General features: G+C 35.1%; 6 protein-coding genes across 8 annotated transcripts; 4 read left to right on the top strand and 2 right to left on the bottom strand.

Annotated features, from left to right (window-relative positions):
- Positions 1 to 6: 6 nt before the first annotated feature.
- On the bottom strand, positions 7 to 974 carry ENODL20 (early nodulin-like protein 20). The gene is made up of 2 exons (NM_201810.2): positions 648 to 974; positions 7 to 557 (listed from the first exon to the last, which is right to left on the bottom strand). Exons 1-2 carry the CDS (start codon positions 820 to 822, stop codon positions 241 to 243), a joined length of 492 nt encoding a protein of 163 aa, NP_973539.1. The 5' UTR covers positions 823 to 974; the 3' UTR covers positions 7 to 240.
- A 1,159-nt stretch (positions 975 to 2,133) lies between these two features.
- CAM5 (calmodulin 5) lies at positions 2,134 to 4,525 on the bottom strand. Of its 2 annotated transcripts, NM_179766.4 has the most exons (3): positions 4,348 to 4,525; positions 3,436 to 3,805; positions 2,134 to 2,415 (listed from the first exon to the last, which is right to left on the bottom strand). In NM_179766.4, the coding sequence occupies exons 1-3, from the start codon at positions 4,421 to 4,423 to the stop codon at positions 2,316 to 2,318; spliced, it is 546 nt and encodes a 181-aa protein (NP_850097.1). In that variant the 5' UTR covers positions 4,424 to 4,525; the 3' UTR covers positions 2,134 to 2,315. The 2 variants fall into 2 exon arrangements, with proteins under 2 accessions (NP_850097.1, NP_180271.1); NM_128261.5 differs by lacking the exon at positions 2,134 to 2,415 and having other exon boundaries at positions 3,208 to 3,805.
- Positions 4,526 to 5,313: 788 nt separating this feature from the next.
- On the top strand, positions 5,314 to 8,262 carry PAG1 (20S proteasome alpha subunit G1). Of its 2 annotated transcripts, none has more exons than NM_001336097.1 (10): positions 5,314 to 5,737; positions 5,869 to 5,908; positions 6,218 to 6,301; positions 6,448 to 6,521; positions 6,779 to 6,865; positions 6,954 to 7,038; positions 7,128 to 7,174; positions 7,562 to 7,627; positions 7,732 to 7,822; positions 7,906 to 8,262. In NM_001336097.1, the coding sequence occupies exons 1-10, from the start codon at positions 5,328 to 5,330 to the stop codon at positions 7,975 to 7,977; spliced, it is 1,056 nt and encodes a 351-aa protein (NP_001323455.1). In that variant the 5' UTR covers positions 5,314 to 5,327; the 3' UTR covers positions 7,978 to 8,262. The 2 variants fall into 2 exon arrangements, with proteins under 2 accessions (NP_001323455.1, NP_180270.1); NM_128260.5 differs by having other exon boundaries at positions 5,468 to 5,737; positions 7,906 to 8,204.
- Positions 8,263 to 8,637: 375 nt separating this feature from the next.
- Positions 8,638 to 10,324, top strand: CYP705A9 (cytochrome P450, family 705, subfamily A, polypeptide 9; the record flags this gene model as incomplete). Its single annotated transcript, NM_128259.2, has 3 exons — positions 8,638 to 9,005; positions 9,052 to 9,529; positions 9,606 to 10,324. 3 exons carry the CDS (start codon positions 8,638 to 8,640, stop codon positions 10,254 to 10,256), a joined length of 1,497 nt encoding a protein of 498 aa, NP_180269.1. The 3' UTR covers positions 10,257 to 10,324.
- A 1,027-nt stretch (positions 10,325 to 11,351) lies between these two features.
- Positions 11,352 to 13,205, top strand: CYP705A8 (cytochrome P450, family 705, subfamily A, polypeptide 8). Its single transcript, NM_128258.3, has 2 exons — positions 11,352 to 12,308; positions 12,385 to 13,205. Exons 1-2 carry the CDS (start codon positions 11,397 to 11,399, stop codon positions 13,015 to 13,017), a joined length of 1,545 nt encoding a protein of 514 aa, NP_180268.1. The 5' UTR covers positions 11,352 to 11,396; the 3' UTR covers positions 13,018 to 13,205.
- Positions 13,206 to 13,875: 670 nt separating this feature from the next.
- Positions 13,876 to 17,104, top strand: FUS12 (proteasome family protein). Its single transcript, NM_128257.4, has 10 exons — positions 13,876 to 14,089; positions 14,224 to 14,316; positions 14,407 to 14,485; positions 14,959 to 15,199; positions 15,286 to 15,360; positions 15,451 to 15,585; positions 15,702 to 15,889; positions 16,154 to 16,222; positions 16,296 to 16,386; positions 16,470 to 17,104. The coding sequence occupies exons 1-10, from the start codon at positions 14,080 to 14,082 to the stop codon at positions 16,806 to 16,808; spliced, it is 1,320 nt and encodes a 439-aa protein (NP_565632.1). The 5' UTR covers positions 13,876 to 14,079; the 3' UTR covers positions 16,809 to 17,104.
- Positions 17,105 to 17,633: the final 529 nt, after the last annotated feature.

Below are 17,633 nucleotides of genomic sequence, written 5' to 3'. Positions count from 1 at the left end.
CCTTTTGTGTAGTGCTCATGATTAAAAACTGAAACCAAAACAAATGACAGAACCTAGTCAAAGTTAAGAGTTCACGACTTGTTGTAGTGGATATTTCTGAAGTTTAGGACGTCACAATAGTTCCAAAACAACAAACAAACGACTTATTGAAGTGAAAACTTTTGAAGTTTGGGAATGTGTCTCAAACTTTAATAGTTCATACATTGAACCCAACTCAATAAACAAACGAGATAAGCATAGTCAAAGTAGTAAAGCTTTAAAGGCGAAAATGAGAATGGCTGCAGTGATAGCATTTGGTGGTATGAGAGGAGTGGTGGTTGAGGTGAAATTGGTTGGAGCTGATGGTGGCGGTTGAGGAAGGACAGTGATTGCAAGCTTCATACCTTTGAGACAATAACCTCTACCACAAATGAAATAATAAGGCTTTGGTTCAAGGAGTTGAAAAACATCTCGTCCTCCTCGTGTTATGTTGAATATGTAATCGTTGTCAACGCATTGCTCGTAGCTACTCTTGTTAACTTGAAGGATATTGTGACGCGTTCGATTGAACCCGAAATCTGCCCATTTTAGAAACATGTGTTAGTAAAAAAAAGGATTAACAAAGAAGAAAGTGTGTAAAAAAAACAGAAAGAAGAAATTTTACTAACAAAGCCAGTCGCCGGAGTAGAAACGTTGATGGTTGGCCCAATCGGAGAAGTTGACATCGGAGTTCCAAGTGTATCTTCCTCCGCCTACTCTATGAAGACTTGATTCCACTTCAACTACTATAATTAATATCATCACCGTTACATATACTAACGCCCATAAATATTTCCCCATCATCTCTTTTTTGTTTGTTTGTTATTCTCTCTTTTGTTTATTTTGTTTTCTTGAAGATATATATTTATAGCCAATGAGCATAACATTTTTGCATGAACGCTAATGCTTCAACTTCATTGTAAATGCATGAGATTTTTTCACACACATCTTTGTTGCTTTTCCTATACGCATTTTTTTTTATATTACTCCTTTAATTTATTGGCCATTCAAAGAACTTTTCTATTATTTTTTGTCTATAAATATTCCATTTTGTCCCTTATCATTGGAGCTTTTTCTAATTATGAACTATGGAATGAAAAATATTGTAGAGAAAGGAAAGGATTACTTGCATAAGAGGAAAATTCTCAAAAAGCAATGGATGCTATTCCTAGCCATTTTAGATTAAATACTATTGCCATTTTAGATTAAATATTGTTAGATGTATTTTTACTGTTAATCCCCTATCTATAAATCATTTAATTACTAGAATTTTTGAATAGAATTTTACTTGTTAAATCTTATACAAAATGAAGAAATATGTTACTAAAGCGTTTTGCATGAATCCTAAAGCTTCACTTAATGTATATGCATGACCTTTCTTCACACAACTCTTTTTTCTTTTGTTTCTTATCCATAAGATTTCCATTTTGTCCCATACAAATTGAAGTATCATAGAGAAAGGGAACAATTAGTTGCATCTGACCAAAATATTCAACCGATTAATATACGCGATGGATTTTGTTTTCCGATATCGGTTGTTGCCATGTTAAATTCAAATTGGTATAAGTGTTTAATGTTTGATGCTAAGTGACACAAAGTGTTTCAATGCATTTGGTGTTATAAACTAGTATTTGGATATTATATTCTTAATCATAAGTTTTCTTAACGAGAGGCTTTTCGAATTCATGTACAATTTGCATTTCTTGATTTATTATGAAAATACTTAAATAGCAACTGATTAGAAAGACTTTTAAGTTTAGGTTTAGTTCCTAAAAAAGTATTTTCTTTGTTTTAATTGTATTATCATCTCACAAGAATTAGACCATATGCCCGCCCACATTGTTGATAGATAGCAAATGCCTAACGCCTAAATCAACTGATAAATTATAACAGTTAGATCGCCAGAGTATTAGTTAAAGTCTCCTAATATTGGTCGTGTATCTTTTCTGAGTTTTCTCTTGCTAATATCTTAAAAACATTGTGATAGTGTTTCTGTACTAGTGCCACCGTCGTATCATAACTCGGATTTAGTGTTGTCGCTATATACTTGGATTCAAGTTTGATAAGTGTGCGTATGTTGTAGACGAAAATTAAACATTGTGGTAGATAGGAAATGCCTAAATGAACTTACTATATTGATAGTACTTTAAAACTTTTTATATAACAGTATAGTAAATATTTAACATATTCAAACAAGATATGACATTTAAAATCCGTTTAATGGGTGTGAGAGGTACAAATCTCTTATTGCACACAAACATATAAAGAAAAGGAATTAAGAAGCAAATGGTCGGAGCTCAGAGAATACGGCAGTGACTTTTCCGGCGACCATTCTTTTCTTTGTATTCAGCAGAATTGCTACTACGCTTTGCTGCCATAACTCTCTTCCCTCTTCTCCTAATAAATTACACACATTTTAAAATAATTAGGTATCAAGATTTTCGATAATATTTAAAAGAAAAAGAAGAAACTAAGCCTTGTAACAAAAAAAAGTAAAAATAAAAAATACTGGTTACCAACAAAAAAGTTCAGTCATAATTAAAGGTTTGGAGATTCTCATTTCATCTATCTAGCTTTTGCTACTTACCATCCATTTTTGATTTTATTCCCCAAAACATATCTGCCTTTTAATTTAAACAATTACGTTCTACCTCACGAATAACTACTGTATGCATACACCACTTTTTATATGTTTTTGTTAAAATGTAGAATATATTGAATCAAGAAAAACACGAATGTTATTTACAAAGCTGAAAGTTGAAGTGGGGAAAAAGAGAACTGAAGCTTGAAAACTTTTGAAAGAAAAAATGAAATGGAAGTTATGTTTTTCTTTAACCCTTTTTCGTATTTCCTAAATTTTATCTCTTGTTTTAATCGTTACAAATGATAATACTTTTTTCTAACAGTTTACTTATTTTCTTATATGAACCGTAAAATAAGAAAAACATATTTTAATTTGACTCAAATTATATGGATTATTGCCAACATTCCTCTAAAAAATAGGGGAATTTCCAAATTGACCAACAATTTAAAAATAAATAAAAAATTCTAAGCTTTTAAAACTACCGATATAATGTTTTCAGACATTTTTCCTACAAATTTTAATCACACAAATAACCCTTTTTTTTTTTAACAAACATTGCAAACTATAAAATACAATAAAATAAAAAAGTACTAATACCAAGAGATAGCTTTTTCAACGACCATTACAATGGTACTTCACATAATATAAAATAAACTAAAAACTTCCAAACAAATAATTTAACCCAAAGTCACAAAATAGTTCATAACATGAAATTTGGGACGAATGCATAATAATGAACAGTCAAACATAGAATAAAGCAATAATCAGAGTTGTTCAATTCAAAAAAAGAAAGAAAGAAAAAGAGAGAAAAGATATGAGAATAGTTTCCTCACTTTGCCATCATAACTTTGACAAACTCTTCATAATTGATCTGACCATCTCCATCAACATCAGCTTCTTTGATCATCTCATCAACTTCTTCATCAGTTAACTTCTCACCAAGATTTGTCATTACATGTCTTAACTCAGCTGCCGAGATGAAACCGTTCTGGTCCTTATCGAAAACCCTGAAAGCTTCTTTGAGCTCTTCTTCAGAGTCAGTGTCCTTCATCTTCCTAGCCATTAGGTTCAGAAACTCAGGGAAGTCTATGGTTCCGTTACCATCAGCATCTACTTCGTTTATCATATCTTGTAACTCTGCTTCTGTTGGATTTTGACCTAATGATCTCATCACTGTTCCTAGCTCTTTCGTTGTGATGCAACCTAAACACAAAACCACACATTTCTCTCAAATCAGTAACAGATTTTAACACCAAATCTTCAAATTTTCATTGTAATTTACTCTAATAACACACAAAATCTTCAAATTTCATTTTAGTTACTCTAACAACTGTATCAAATGAACACAAAATCTTCAAATTTCATTGTAACCTACTCAAATAACTGAATCAATTAAACAAAAAATCTACAAATGTCAATGTAATCTACTTCGATTATTGAATTCTAAGATTTGTGTCAATTCTAATCACAATTAGTAAAATCTGGAAGACTAAAACACGATTAAGTTAGAGATTATTATCGAGATAGATCCGATTGCGATTATAATTTATAATCAACGAACGATAAAGATATCATCAAATCTCGCGTTTAATGTTAATGTGAATATCCAGAGATTTTATGGACAACGAAGAGCATCAAATTCCTAAAGCCAAGACTAAGTGATACTCAAAACACCAAAAAAAACGCAAGTGAGTCTATTATGAATGAAAATTATACAAAAGAGGAAAGATCTGAGAGAGAAGAACCATCTCCGTCTTTGTCGAAAAGGCTAAAAGCTTCCTTGAACTCAGAGATCTGATCATCGGTGAGCTGATCTGCCATTTTTTGGTTTAGATGAGAAAGAGAGAAGAAGAAGAAGAAGAAGAATCAACGTTGGTGTGTGTAATGAGAGGATTGTTGTGTGGAATTATAAAGAAGGAAAAAGAAAAGGCCCATTAGGCCCAATAACAATAATTTCGAATCTGATTCTCTTTTTTATTCTTCTTTTGTTTTGTTCTCCACTGGGCCTTATTGTGTTTTCAATTCGACTAGCTTTACTTAAGAGGGAGGTGATGTATATATTCCCTTGTGAAAAGAAATAGTATTGTTGTTTTGCCGACAACCATTTACATGCTTTGAATGGTTTAGTTCATATAAGTTACTGATCTTACCATGCGTACCAATACTAAGTATTCAACGAGTTGGTAGAATGGGATTACTAGTGATATAAAACGGTAAAAAAGGTTTAGCTTTGTGTTTACCATGGATTTTAAACTACTTTTTAATTAAGTTAACCAAAGAAAAAGTTTTAGCATTATAAGAAAATTTAGAAATAGTAGTACTTTTTATTTACTGTTTTTGTAATTAATAATCATCTAGGAGTTAGGACAAAAATCACTACTTTGTTGTTGGAAGGGTCACCTAATGGGTAGTTAAGCATCATGACCTTCACTTAAAGATTTGATATTAAACAAGATCCAGTTTTCGCAAAACTGTCATACTTTTTTGATCGCCACAACTATGTCTCTCAGTTTGGCTAGAGATGTAGTAAAAAACAAACTTATTGTATCCATCACAATTATAGGTAATTTACTGTCTTGGTTTTAAAAACATGTAATGTTGAGCATCCCAAAGTTTGTGTGTCCCAATGCTAGAGCATATTATAGTCTTACCTCTAGTGAGTTCATAAAGAAGTGTTGTATGATCATATATTTTGTTGAGTAAGAGAAATATTTCTTTCTTCCTCATGTGGTTGATTATTCAAAATTATACAAAAGAGGAAAATCACTTAAAAATATTCACGATACCGTTAAAAGATTACCAAAGAATGGGCCAAATCATAATATTAATAAAGCCCGTTAATAACCGAATCGACCCACCCGACAAAACAACCCGAATCGTTTTAATATCCAACCCGGAGTCAGACGGAGCTCCAAAGATTTGGCTTGTCTCTGGCTTGAGAACAAAGAAAACCCCTTTCTTCGATCTCAGCTTAAATCACTCGACGAAGAAGAAATCAGAAAAGAGTCAGAGAAAAAAAAAATCAAGGAAGATGAGTAGCATTGGAACTGGGTACGATCTCTCCGTCACCACTTTCTCTCCCGATGGCCGTGTTTTCCAGATCGAGTACGCCGCTAAAGCTGTCGACAACAGTGGGTTAGTTGGCTTTATCTTCTTCGATCTTCGCCCTTTAGTAGATCGGATTTAGCTTCTGAAAACTTTGAGATTTTGGTTATCGACACGAATTAGGGTTTGTTAAAAGTCTTTCCCTTTTTTTTTCTTCGCAGGACTGTTGTTGGAATCAAGTGCAAAGATGGGATTGTTATGGTTTGATTCTTCCTCCTTCCTCTATTGATTTTTATACTACTTTGTCACTTTCTTCAGTGGGTTTAGTCTCTCGTGCTGTGATTTAACCTTGGAATGAAGTATTCACATTTTTGTTATCAGAATTGTAGATTTGATGTAATATATACCGTGTAAATTTTGACCCAAGATGACACATTTTACAGTCCCTTAGTTTCATTTCCTGTTCGATATGTTGTGAATCTGTTGTTAGTTTTGGGTTTTGTAAGATTTTACGCAGATTTTTGATAAAGGAATGGTCTTGCTAAGTGTTTATCATTTGGTGGTTTTTAGGGAGTTGAGAAACTTATTGCATCAAAGATGATGCTACCAGGTTCCAACAGGAGAATCCATTCTGTTCATCGTCATGCTGGCATGGTATGTTTTTTTCTCCTAAACTATAGGAAATTAGTTTCTGCTGAGGATATGTATCTTTCAAGTTTTTTGTAACTACTATTGTGTCTAGTCTCGTAGTATATTGTTTTGTTTCATGATTATGGGTATTTCTACTTCTGTCATGTCAGGCTGTTGCTGGGCTTGCAGCTGATGGGAGGCAAATTGTTGCGCGTGCTAAGTCTGAAGCACGAAGCTATGAGAGGTATCAATGAAAACATCAGTAGCTTATATCTAAGATTTATTATTATGAAAGAACTGTTCAACTCCTAAAGCTTTTCTCAAGGGGATGTTTCTCTTAGTTAAACGTTCAAAATATTTTTTATCTGCATTTTGTTAGATTAAAAATCTAAATATATGGGTATAAGATGTCAATGTGTATGTTCTCCTTTCTTCCTACATGGCTTTGCATAACTTTTTCCGACTGTGTAACCAACTCTACCTTCACTTGTGATAATTTAGTGTTTATGGCGATGCTGTACCTGTGAAGGAACTTTCTGAGCGTGTTGCAAGTTATGTACATCTGTGTACCCTGTATTGGTGGCTCAGGTTTGTCCAATTCATCTACGTCTTTGGTAGTCACCTACGCATTTCTCCTACTTGAATGAATTATAAGAAAATGGTTTTTATTTTGTAGGCCTTTTGGCTGTGGGGTTATTCTTGGAGGTTATGATAGAGATGGACCTCAATTGTACATGATTGAACCATCAGGCATATCATATGTAAGTTATTTCTGCCCGTAGATATGTGTCTTTAAGTATGAAATTTTACGTTATTTTTCCCTGTCATCATATGAATTCTATTCCTGCAGAGATACTTTGGTGCGGCCATTGGCAAAGGAAAGCAAGCTGCCAAAACGTAAGCTACATCGTGAATGTATTTGGTATCATACTAGTATTTTCTAGGATTCTCTTATAGTGGATATGCGTAGTCACTAAGGGTATATACTATGTAGTACCACTAGGATTGATCAATTTAACTTGTCCGAAGGAAATTCTAACTAACTTAACAGTTAAATCAAAGAAATCATTTAAACTTGAAGGATCAAGTGAGCTTTCATGGTTGATAGGATTGATGATTCTCCATAAATGTTATTAAGAACTTTATGACAGATGTTTCTGGATTGCATACCTTTTGGCCGCCTTTGACATGTGTGGAACTAGTTTCAACTAAACGGTTATAGATTTAGTTATCAAAAAGGCAAGGGTATGCAAGTGTTCTGATGGATCAGAGGATTTCTTGCAGGGAAATTGAGAAATTAAATTTATCTGAGATGACATGCAAAGAAGGCGTTATCGAGGTGGCGAAAATGTGAGTAGTGCTTGCTTCTCATGTACATGTTTTCTGGTTCTCATGTGCTTTCTATAACCAGGTTCATTTTATAGCAAGATGTGATGTTACTTTTTCATGTGCAGCATCTACAAGCTACACGATGAAGCCAAGGACAAGGCTTTTGAATTGGAGATGAGCTGGATATGCGAGGAGTCAAAACGAGAGCATCAGAAGGTAAAATTTTATAAGTGCTTGCTTATGAAGGATGATTTAAGGAGATATTCATAAACCATATATAAATTGGACTCGTCGTATAGGTCCCTGATGATCTTCTGGAAGAAGCAAAGACGGCAGCTAAAACTGCGCTCGAGGAGATGGATGCTGACTAAAACTGAGGAGTGTGTTGAATTTAGATCCGTCTTATTGCGTCGTTTGATGTTTCTTATGTACTCTGAATTGAATTTTGTCTGGAGGGACAGTTGTTGCAGTTTCGCATGAACCATTGGAGTCTTTTATCTTATTGCTATCAACAGTTGCTACGATGACTCCTTCACTAGAATTAACATCCATTAAAAGTGACCACATGAATAACTATACAAACAACATTTAAAAATTTACTCACTTCTCGAATACTCTTGACCTACCTAATCTATAATCATTATATGTCAATTTCATAGTAGAAAGTCATGATTCGTTTTACTGTGTGAAACAGATATATACTAGCAGTAGCAAAAACTAAACTAAACCGAGAATCTGTATTTATAATGCAAAATCATTTGCAAATTCAGATAGATATCAATTTCATAGTAGAGAGACTCATGAGTGAGTGTTTGAATAGTAAAAAACTTCTTAGCTGGATCTGAATATGATTTGGATTTAATACTACTGAAAAGAAAAGATTCCATCTATCTACTATCCCACTTCTTCCGGAAAGATAAACAATTGTGTTTACGTAAGAAATGAAGCATGTCATCATATTATATTCAATTATTCATGGGCTCTTGCTATATACATCTGTTTTTTCACTTTGAGCAACAATGGAAGCAATAATGAACGTTGACTTTCAAAACTGTTTGATCTTAATCCTCCTCTGCCTCCTTTCCTTCCTCTGTTACTCTTTCTTCTTCAAGAAACCAAAGGATGGTTTCAATTTGCCACCGAGCCCTCCCTCTCTACCGATCATTGGCCATCTTCATCATCTCCTCTCTCTTTTTATGCACAGATCTTTGCAAAAACTCTCCTCCAAGTATGGACCTCTCCTCTATCTTCACGTCTTCAATGTTCCCATACTCCTTGTCTCGTCTCCCTCAATAGCCTATGAGATCTTTAGGACACAAGACGTAAACGTTTCCTCGCGCGACTTTCCTACGAACGAAGGGTCTCTCCTCTTCGGATCCTTTGGCTTCGGCACCGCACCGTACGGAGAATACTGGAAGTTCATGAAGAAGCTCATTGTCACCAAGTTCCTCGGGCCTCAAGCACTCGAGAGGTCACAAAAAGTCCGTGCAGAGGAGTTATTACTTAAACCTATTAGATAAGGCGGTGAAGAAGGAGAGCGTTGAGATTGCTGAGGAAGCTATGAAGCTGGTCAACAATACCGTTTGCCAGATGATTATGGGGAGGAGTTGTTCAGAGGAAAACGGTGAAGCAGAGAGAGTCAGAGGCTTGGTGACCAAGACAGATGCCTTGACGAAGAAGTTTATCTTGGCAGGCATCTTGCGGAAACCGCTTCAGAAGATTGGGATCTCACTGTTCAAAAAGGAGTTAATGGATGCTTCCTGCAAGTTCAACGAGGTGTTGGAGAAGATTCTTGTAGAATATAAAGAGAAAGTTGAAGAGCATCATCAAGGTACTGACATGATGGATAAGCTCTTAGAAGTTTATGGAGACGAAAAAGCAGAGTATAAGATCACTAGAGACCATATCAAGTCCTTGTTTGTGGTAAATATTCATCTCTTATGAGAAATTTAGCGAACACCATTAGTTTGTCTTGACTAAGAAACGTTTGATACTGCAGGATCTTTTCTTTGCAGGCACTGACACCTGGACGCACGCTATACAATGGATTATGGCCGAGATCATTAACAACTCGTACATTCTTGAGAGATTGAGAGAAGAAATTGATTCTGTTGTAGGAAAAACAAGGTTGATTCAAGAAACTGATCTACCGAACCTCCCGTGCTTGCAAGCAACCGTCAAAGAAGGGCTAAGGTTGCACCCTCCGGTTCCTCTTGTGTTAAGAACGTTTAAAGAAGGGTGTACGATTGGAGGCTTTTATGTTCCGGAGAAGACAACACTTGTTGTTAATGGGTATGCTATGATGAGAGATCCTGAATACTGGGAAGATCCTCAAGAATTTAAGCCAGAGAGATTTCTAGCTTCTTCAAGATCAAGCCAAAATGATGAGATAAGAGACGAACTCCTAAAATACCTTCCTTTCGGGAATGGAAGAAGAGCCTGTCCAGGAGCTAACCTAGCTTATATCTCTGTAGGAACCGCGATTGGAGTGATGGTTCAGTGCTTTGACTGGGAGATCAAAGGAGATAAGATCAACATGGATGAGGCTCCTGGAAAAATAACGTTGACCATGGCTCATCCTCTTAACTGCACTCTTGTTCCTCGAACCCTAATCCCTGTTACTTCAACTGTACAGATTCCTAGTTCTTGACATTCTGCCTTTGTTTTTAATCTCCTGGTTAATTGGCTACCTTTGATTTAGTTCGGTTTGCTTTATCTCTGGTTTGTTGAATAAAACTTGAAACATTTCGTATGGTTCATAATTTCCTTCTTTCAAGTACATTTAGTATTGTTTTACTAGTGATCGTCGTCCATTTCGTATTGCTCAATTCAACTTGTTTGAAGCAAATTCTAATTAGCTTCACATTTAACTTAGAGGATCAAATAAGTTAACATGGTTGATGGAATTGATCATTTGGATTTAATGAATGAAGGCGCTTTCCAAATACAATCATTGTGTTGTATATCCTCTATAACTTTCAGTGGTAAAAGAGTGAGTCGAGTCTATTCTAGAGTGAAGTTTCTTCCAAGCAGACTACTCACATTCACAAGTAAAGACAAGACTTCTGCTGAATGTTTTTTCATATTTAATCTTTAAACTTTTCCACAAAAAGATATCGTTCATTTTGAAAGTAGGAATATGAGATAGAAGAAGCAACGAAAACAATTAGAAAATTAATCATAATTCACAATTTAGAGACTTACGTTATTTTTTGGTCTATGTCTAGTTTTTAAAAAGACGTAGTTTTCAGAAAATAAGAAATACTTTTTAAAGGTTAAAACAAAATACCAAACTCGAAGATTCTACCCATTCAACCGATTTTTACTAAAATGGAATACCTGAACCGACATAGCCTCGCAGAGTTAAATTTTCCAGCCATTTATTATGGTTATTCTGGTTAACATGCAATGGTCAAAGATGAGATCTTCTATGGTCTTTATAGTCTTTATGTTAGTTGGGTAATTGAATATCCAAATCATATCAAATACTAATTGACGTATTTAAGGGTCACACGGTTTTCAAAGTTACTAAATTAATGATTTATCATGAGTGTATATACTATATAGTAAAAAACTTATGTATTGATTACTATCTATATTATTCAAAAGGAAAGATTCCATCTGTCTGTTGTTATACCACGTTCTTCCAAAAAAACAATTTATTTAGGTAAATAATTAATCAAGCATTTTCATATTATATTCATGGGTGTTCTAATTTATATATAAAAGATTATTCAAGGATTCTTGATATTTAAATTCATCTGATTTTCTTCACTTTGAGCAACAAACAATGGGAGAGATAATGAACGTTGACTTTGTAAACTGTTTGATCTTAATCCTCCTCTGCCTCCTTTCAATCCTCTGTTACTCTTTCTTCTTCAAGAAACCAAAGGATGGTTTCAATTTGCCACCGAGCCCTCCCTCTCTACCGATCATTGGCCATCTTCATCATCTCCTCTCTCTTTTTATGCACAGATCTTTGCAAAAACTCTCCTCCAAGTATGGACCTCTCCTCTATCTTCACGTCTTCAATGTTCCCATACTCCTTGTCTCCTCTCCCTCAATAGCCTATGAGATCTTTAGGGCACAAGACGTAAACGTTTCCACTCGCGACTTCCCTACGAATGAGGGGTCTCTCTTCCTCGGATCATTTAGCTTCATTACCGCACCTTACGGAGAATACTGGAAGTTCATGAAGAAGCTCATCGTCACAAAGCTCCTCGGGCCTCAAGCACTCGAGAGGTCACAACGCATCCGTGCAAATGAAGTAGAGAGGTTTTACTCAAACCTATTAGATAAGGCGATGAAGAAAGAAAGTGTTGAGATTGCTGATGAAGCTATGAAGCTAGTCAACAACATAATCTGCAAGATGATTATGGGGAGGACCTGTTCAGAAGAAAATGGTGAAGCAGAGAGAATTAGAGGCTTGGTGACCAAGTCAGATGCCTTGTTGAAGAAGTTTTTGCTGGCGGCCATCTTGCGGAAACCACTTAAGAAGATTGGGATCACACTGTTTAAAAAGGTGTTCATGGATATTTCTCTCAAGTTTGACGAGGTGTTAGAGAAGATTCTTGTGGAAAACGAAGAGAGACTTGAGGAGAATCAACAAGGTACTGACATAATGGATAAGCTCTTAGAAGTTTATGGAGACAAAACTTCCGAGTATAAGATCACTAGAGACCATATCAAGTCCTTGTTTGTGGTAAATATTCATCTCTTATAACAAATTTAGCGAACACCAATGGTTTTTCTTGACTAAGAAACGTTTGATACTACAGGATCTTTTCTTTGCAGGTACTGACACCGCAACACACACTATAGAGTGGACCATGGCCGAGATCATGAACAACTCTTTGATTCTTGAGAGATTGAGAGAAGAAATTGATTCTGTTGTAGGGAAAACAAGGTTGATTCAAGAAACTGATCTACCGAATCTCCTTTACTTGCAAGCAACTGTCAAAGAAGGGCTAAGATTGCACCCTACGATCCCTCTTGTGTTGAGGACGTTTCAAGACGGGTGTACGATCGGAGGCTTTTCTATACCTAAGAAGACAAAACTTGTTGTTAATGGTTATGCTATAATGAGAGATCCTGATAACTGGGAAGATCCACTGGAGTTTAAACCAGAGAGGTTTCTAGCTTCTTCAAGATCAAGCCAAAAAGACGCAATAAAAGAAGAAGTTCTAAAATATCTTTCATTCGGAAGCGGAAGGAGAGGATGTCCTGGAGTGAATCTAGCTTATGTGTCTGTAGAAACCGCTATTGGAGTGATGGTGCAATGCTTTGATTGGAAGATCGACGGACATAAGATCAACATGAATGAGGTTGCTGGTAAAGGAACGTTGAGCATGGCTCATCCTCTTAAGTGCACTCTTGTTCCTCGAAGTGTAACCCCATTAACTTCAAAGTAGGCAATCTACTTCTTGACTTTGTGTTGTTTTTTCTTAATCTCATCGTTTCACATCTTCACCAGTTTATTGGTTACCTTTGGTTTAGGTCAATTTGGCCTTATGTCCACTTTAATATTGTATGAAACTTAAACCTTTTGTATGGTTCATAATTTTATTTTCTTAAGAATAACGAAAATGAAAAATGCTTGCTTTACTTTTAAGATTTAAAAGCAGAGCACACACGCTCCTAGCCAAACAACACCAAACATGCATTACCCCCCATCAATCTCAACGCTTTTCCTCCTCAATCCGGGAATGCAACCACGCTGGTTCTCTACGAGCGGCTAAAGTGGTTTATAAATTATAATTGTGTCTTCGCCACAAACTTTAGATTGCAGCTTCTTCTATTCTTTTACAGTTTTTTTTTTCTTGCATCATTTTTACAGAATTTATGTGAGCAATTCATTTTCAAATTTCTTATCTTTCTTTTAATAAAATTATTAAGAGAAAAAACTTATAAAATGTTTATTAGGTTTTCATTATTTTATATCATATAAGGCTATTAAAATTTTAAATCCTCCTTTTTAAGACAAATTTCTGATTTTGTTCTCAATTTTGAAAAGGTCTATCTCTAACTTAATTTCCATTTTATTTATTATCTATACCATATAAATTTCTTCAAATCTCAATCAATTAAAAATTTCTATTTTGCTTAAAAATTAAATGATTGCAAATTTATAACTAATAATTTCTTTTTTTACCATATCCATGATATAATTTATTTTAAAGTTAAAAAAATATTTTGATTCATATTATATGTGTATATATATATATATATACTGTATATGTATATATACATATATATCTGATCGGACTATTATTATCTCTTACCTACTCGGCCCAATAGTAATATTTCACAAATCCAGCAACAAATCTTACTTCTTCCACCTTCTTCTTCTCTTCTTCTTCTCTTCTTCTTCTACTTCCGCAAAAACCCTTTGAGAAAGAGAAGCAAAATTCTCTAATCGTTCTTTCTCTGCCCTAATCCACGTATCGTTTGGTGTTCTTCTTCATCGAATCGACATGGCTTCAGGTCTTGTTCTTGTTTTGCTATGTCTAATCTTCTACTCTGAAACAATCTAGGGTTCGAAAGTTCCCGAATTCGACTACTTACTTTGTTACGAATCGATAGTGTTTTATTGATTTGGGTTTTCGATTTTTGTGTAGATGCTGACATGGAGGACTATGGATTCGAGTATTCTGATGAGGAGCAAGAGGAACAAGATGTTGACATTGAGAACCAGTATTATAACTCTAAAGGTTAGTTTTTTCTTACGTTCTATTGTGTTTGCATTCTCAAACTTGTGCTGCGATTATAAATCTTGACTCCTAGTGGTTTCCTTCTTTAAGGTATGGTTGAGACTGAACCTGAAGAAGCACTTTCTGGATTTGCTGAGGTTGTTCAGATGGAACCTGAGAAAGCTGACTGGTAAGACCGTTGAATAGTTTCTGTGATTATTGTTCAAGTAGAGGAGTACTGGATTTGTGGTTTTGAATGTAATGTTGATGGAAGAGATAGGAATTGTAGATCTCTAGGTTACCTGCAAGATTTTCCTTGTCTATGTAAAGTTAGTTTTATTCCTGTAGTCTGTTTATAAATTATCATGTAATATAGCTTGTTTAGTTGCAGTCAAATATAGTTCTTGACCATGTTGATTGTTGAACGTGGGCTGTGTGTGCATTCGGATTTGACCCTTCTCTTTAGTTATGATCTCCGGCTTTTTTCCTGGTTTATCTCAAGTTAATTTTTGTACCTTTAGGCTGTTTTTTCTTTGTATCTCACACAAAACATCAGTATTCCTAAAGAAGATTCATTGCCTCTACTATTCTGTCTATCCGTAGTATGTGTGAAAGTCTGTTTGAAGTTTTGTTAAACCATTCAATGGCCTATTTTCTTGTCAGGGGTTTCAAAGCTCTTAAGCAGACTGTGAAGATCTATTATCGTCTAGGTAAATACAAAGAAATGATGGAAGCCTATACAGAGATGCTTACATATATCAAGTCAGCAGTCACCAGGAATTACAGCGAAAAATGTATAAACAATATCATGGATTTCGTCTCTGGATCTGCTAGCCAGAACACTGGCCTGCTGCAAGAGTTCTATCAGACCACTTTGAAAGCCCTTGAAGAGGCTAAGAATGAGGTTTAGAAGCTATTCATTCGTTTTGTATAAGCTACTGATTCCTTCTCAATCGTTTGGTGTTGTGAACATATTTTTTTCTTTCACAGAGACTCTGGTTCAAGACAAATCTTAAACTCTGCAACATCTGGTTTGACATTGGTGAATACAGACGGATGACTAAGGTATAATGTTGTTTAATCAAATCTTTTGACTGACGCTGATTATGTTTAGTGATCCTAGTATGGACAATAACATCTATTATTGCTTGCCAGATTCTGAAGGAACTCCATAAGTCTTGTCAAAAGGAAGATGGAACTGATGATCAGAAGAAAGGAAGTCAGCTGCTTGAGGTTTATGCAATTGAAATTCAGATTTACACTGAAACGAAGGACAACAAAAAGCTTAAGGTAAATGTCATAAGCTACATGGTTTCTTACAATTTTGAGATTCTGCAATTTTATTGCTGCATACTTTCTTCTGGCTTTTGTGACTGAGACTCAACAACACTCTTGAATGGATGCAGCAACTATACCATAAGGCACTTGCCATCAAGTCTGCCATACCTCATCCTAGGATCATGGGTATAATCCGCGAGTGTGGTGGAAAAATGCACATGGCAGAACGTCAGTGGGAAGAAGCAGCGACAGACTTCTTTGAGGCTTTTAAAAATTACGATGAAGCTGGCAACCAAAGACGTATACAGTGCCTGAAGTATGTTTCCTATGATCTTCTCATCTCTTTATCCTTTCTTATTTGATACCCTCTGGTCACTTGATTATTAACATGGTATAAAAGTAAATATAAAAGATGTAATGGATGATTAAAGCAAAGCATATTATTTAGATTTGACTTGGGACATGGTTTTAGGTGCATATGAGCATTATTCGATTACTCTTGTCCAGTAACTTTCTGTGATCGGTCCAAACATGTTAGAGTTAATGATCTTTGTTTTTTTTTTCTTTTGGCTATGCAAAGGTATCTTGTTCTGGCGAATATGCTGATGGAGTCAGAAGTGAATCCGTTTGATGGCCAAGAGGCAAAGCCGTAAGTCATTTCCGTATATATTTTTTGTTGAACACTCGTTTTGGTTCGTTGCTTCATAGTTGGCTCTCTGCAGGTACAAAAACGACCCTGAGATTTTGGCAATGACAAATTTGATCGCAGCATATCAACGAAATGAGATCATAGAGTTTGAGAGAATACTAAAGGTAAAAAGTGAAGTATTATTGGGTTGTTTTTTCAACTCATTATATATGAAAACGACACTCATGGAATGGTTTTTGGAATGTAGAGTAACCGGAGGACGATAATGGATGATCCATTCATCAGAAACTACATGGAAGATCTGCTGAAGAAAGTGAGAACACAAGTGTTACTGAAGCTGATTAAGCCATACACAAAGATAGGGATTCCGTTCATATCAAAGGAACTGAACGTGCCAGAGACGGATGTGACGGAGTTACTAGTGTCGCTGATACTCGACAGCAGAATCGATGGTCACATTGATGAAATGAACCGTTACTTACTGAGAGGCGACAGTGGCAATGGAAGGAAGTTGCATAAGGCGGTTGATAAATGGAACTCACAGCTCAAGTCTCTTTCTTCAAATATCACCAGCCGAGTCTGTTAACTTGGAAACCTCTCTTTTGGATAGATTTTGTGATTTGGCGTTGATTCTTTGTGGATTATCTGTTTCTCTTCACATAGCTGGATTTGATGGAGTTTATAAACCACTTCAATGCCAAGAAAAAGGATTTGAAACTTTTCTTCATTCTCATTTTTAAAATTGATTTCTTAACTTTGCAGCAACTAGATAGTAATTGCAAGCGATGGGTGATATGCACCGGAACTCTTACAAATAACGTGGATGTCTTTTTCGAGTAAGGTTACGACTATGAATATTAAAAGTGAAACAAATCTGAACAAGAAAATTAGGTTCGAATAATTTAATTAGCTTTTAATTTGTCAATCTTTCTGGATCTTTGCTTGTTGTTACACACTGGCCAGTGGGCCAGTTGCCACTGATTAAATTTTATAATAACCATTCAACTCAAAGTAAACTCTGCACTATAACTCTCATATATCAAATGTCAGTCAAGTTGAGACTGTTAAAGCGAAGCTGCATAAAATGTGTTTGTCCATATAAAAATTGAACATTATTATATATAAAAATACAAACTTATCTGGTGGTATACCATCTAGATTAGATCCTAGTATTGTCCTTTTTTTTTTACAACAGATTAGTATCTTTTACATGTTCAATCTTTTGTGGAAGACAAAATTACTTAAATCGAAAAATCTTGTTAGTTATTGTCACTATCAGTAAGTCAATAAACAAACATTCATCACAAAAACAAAAAAACAAAATCTTCACTAGTCACAACAAAATTCGCCCCAATTCTTTGATCCATTAAAAAAAACTAATATTATCATTTTTAATCATTATTATTTCAGA

Source organism: Arabidopsis thaliana, chromosome 2 (genome assembly GCF_000001735.4).
Source record: "Arabidopsis thaliana chromosome 2, partial sequence".
Lineage (NCBI taxonomy): Eukaryota > Viridiplantae > Streptophyta > Magnoliopsida > Brassicales > Brassicaceae > Arabidopsis > Arabidopsis thaliana.
The sequence above is the reverse complement of the archived record's forward strand: the minus strand, read 5'-3'. Positions and strand labels throughout refer to the sequence as shown.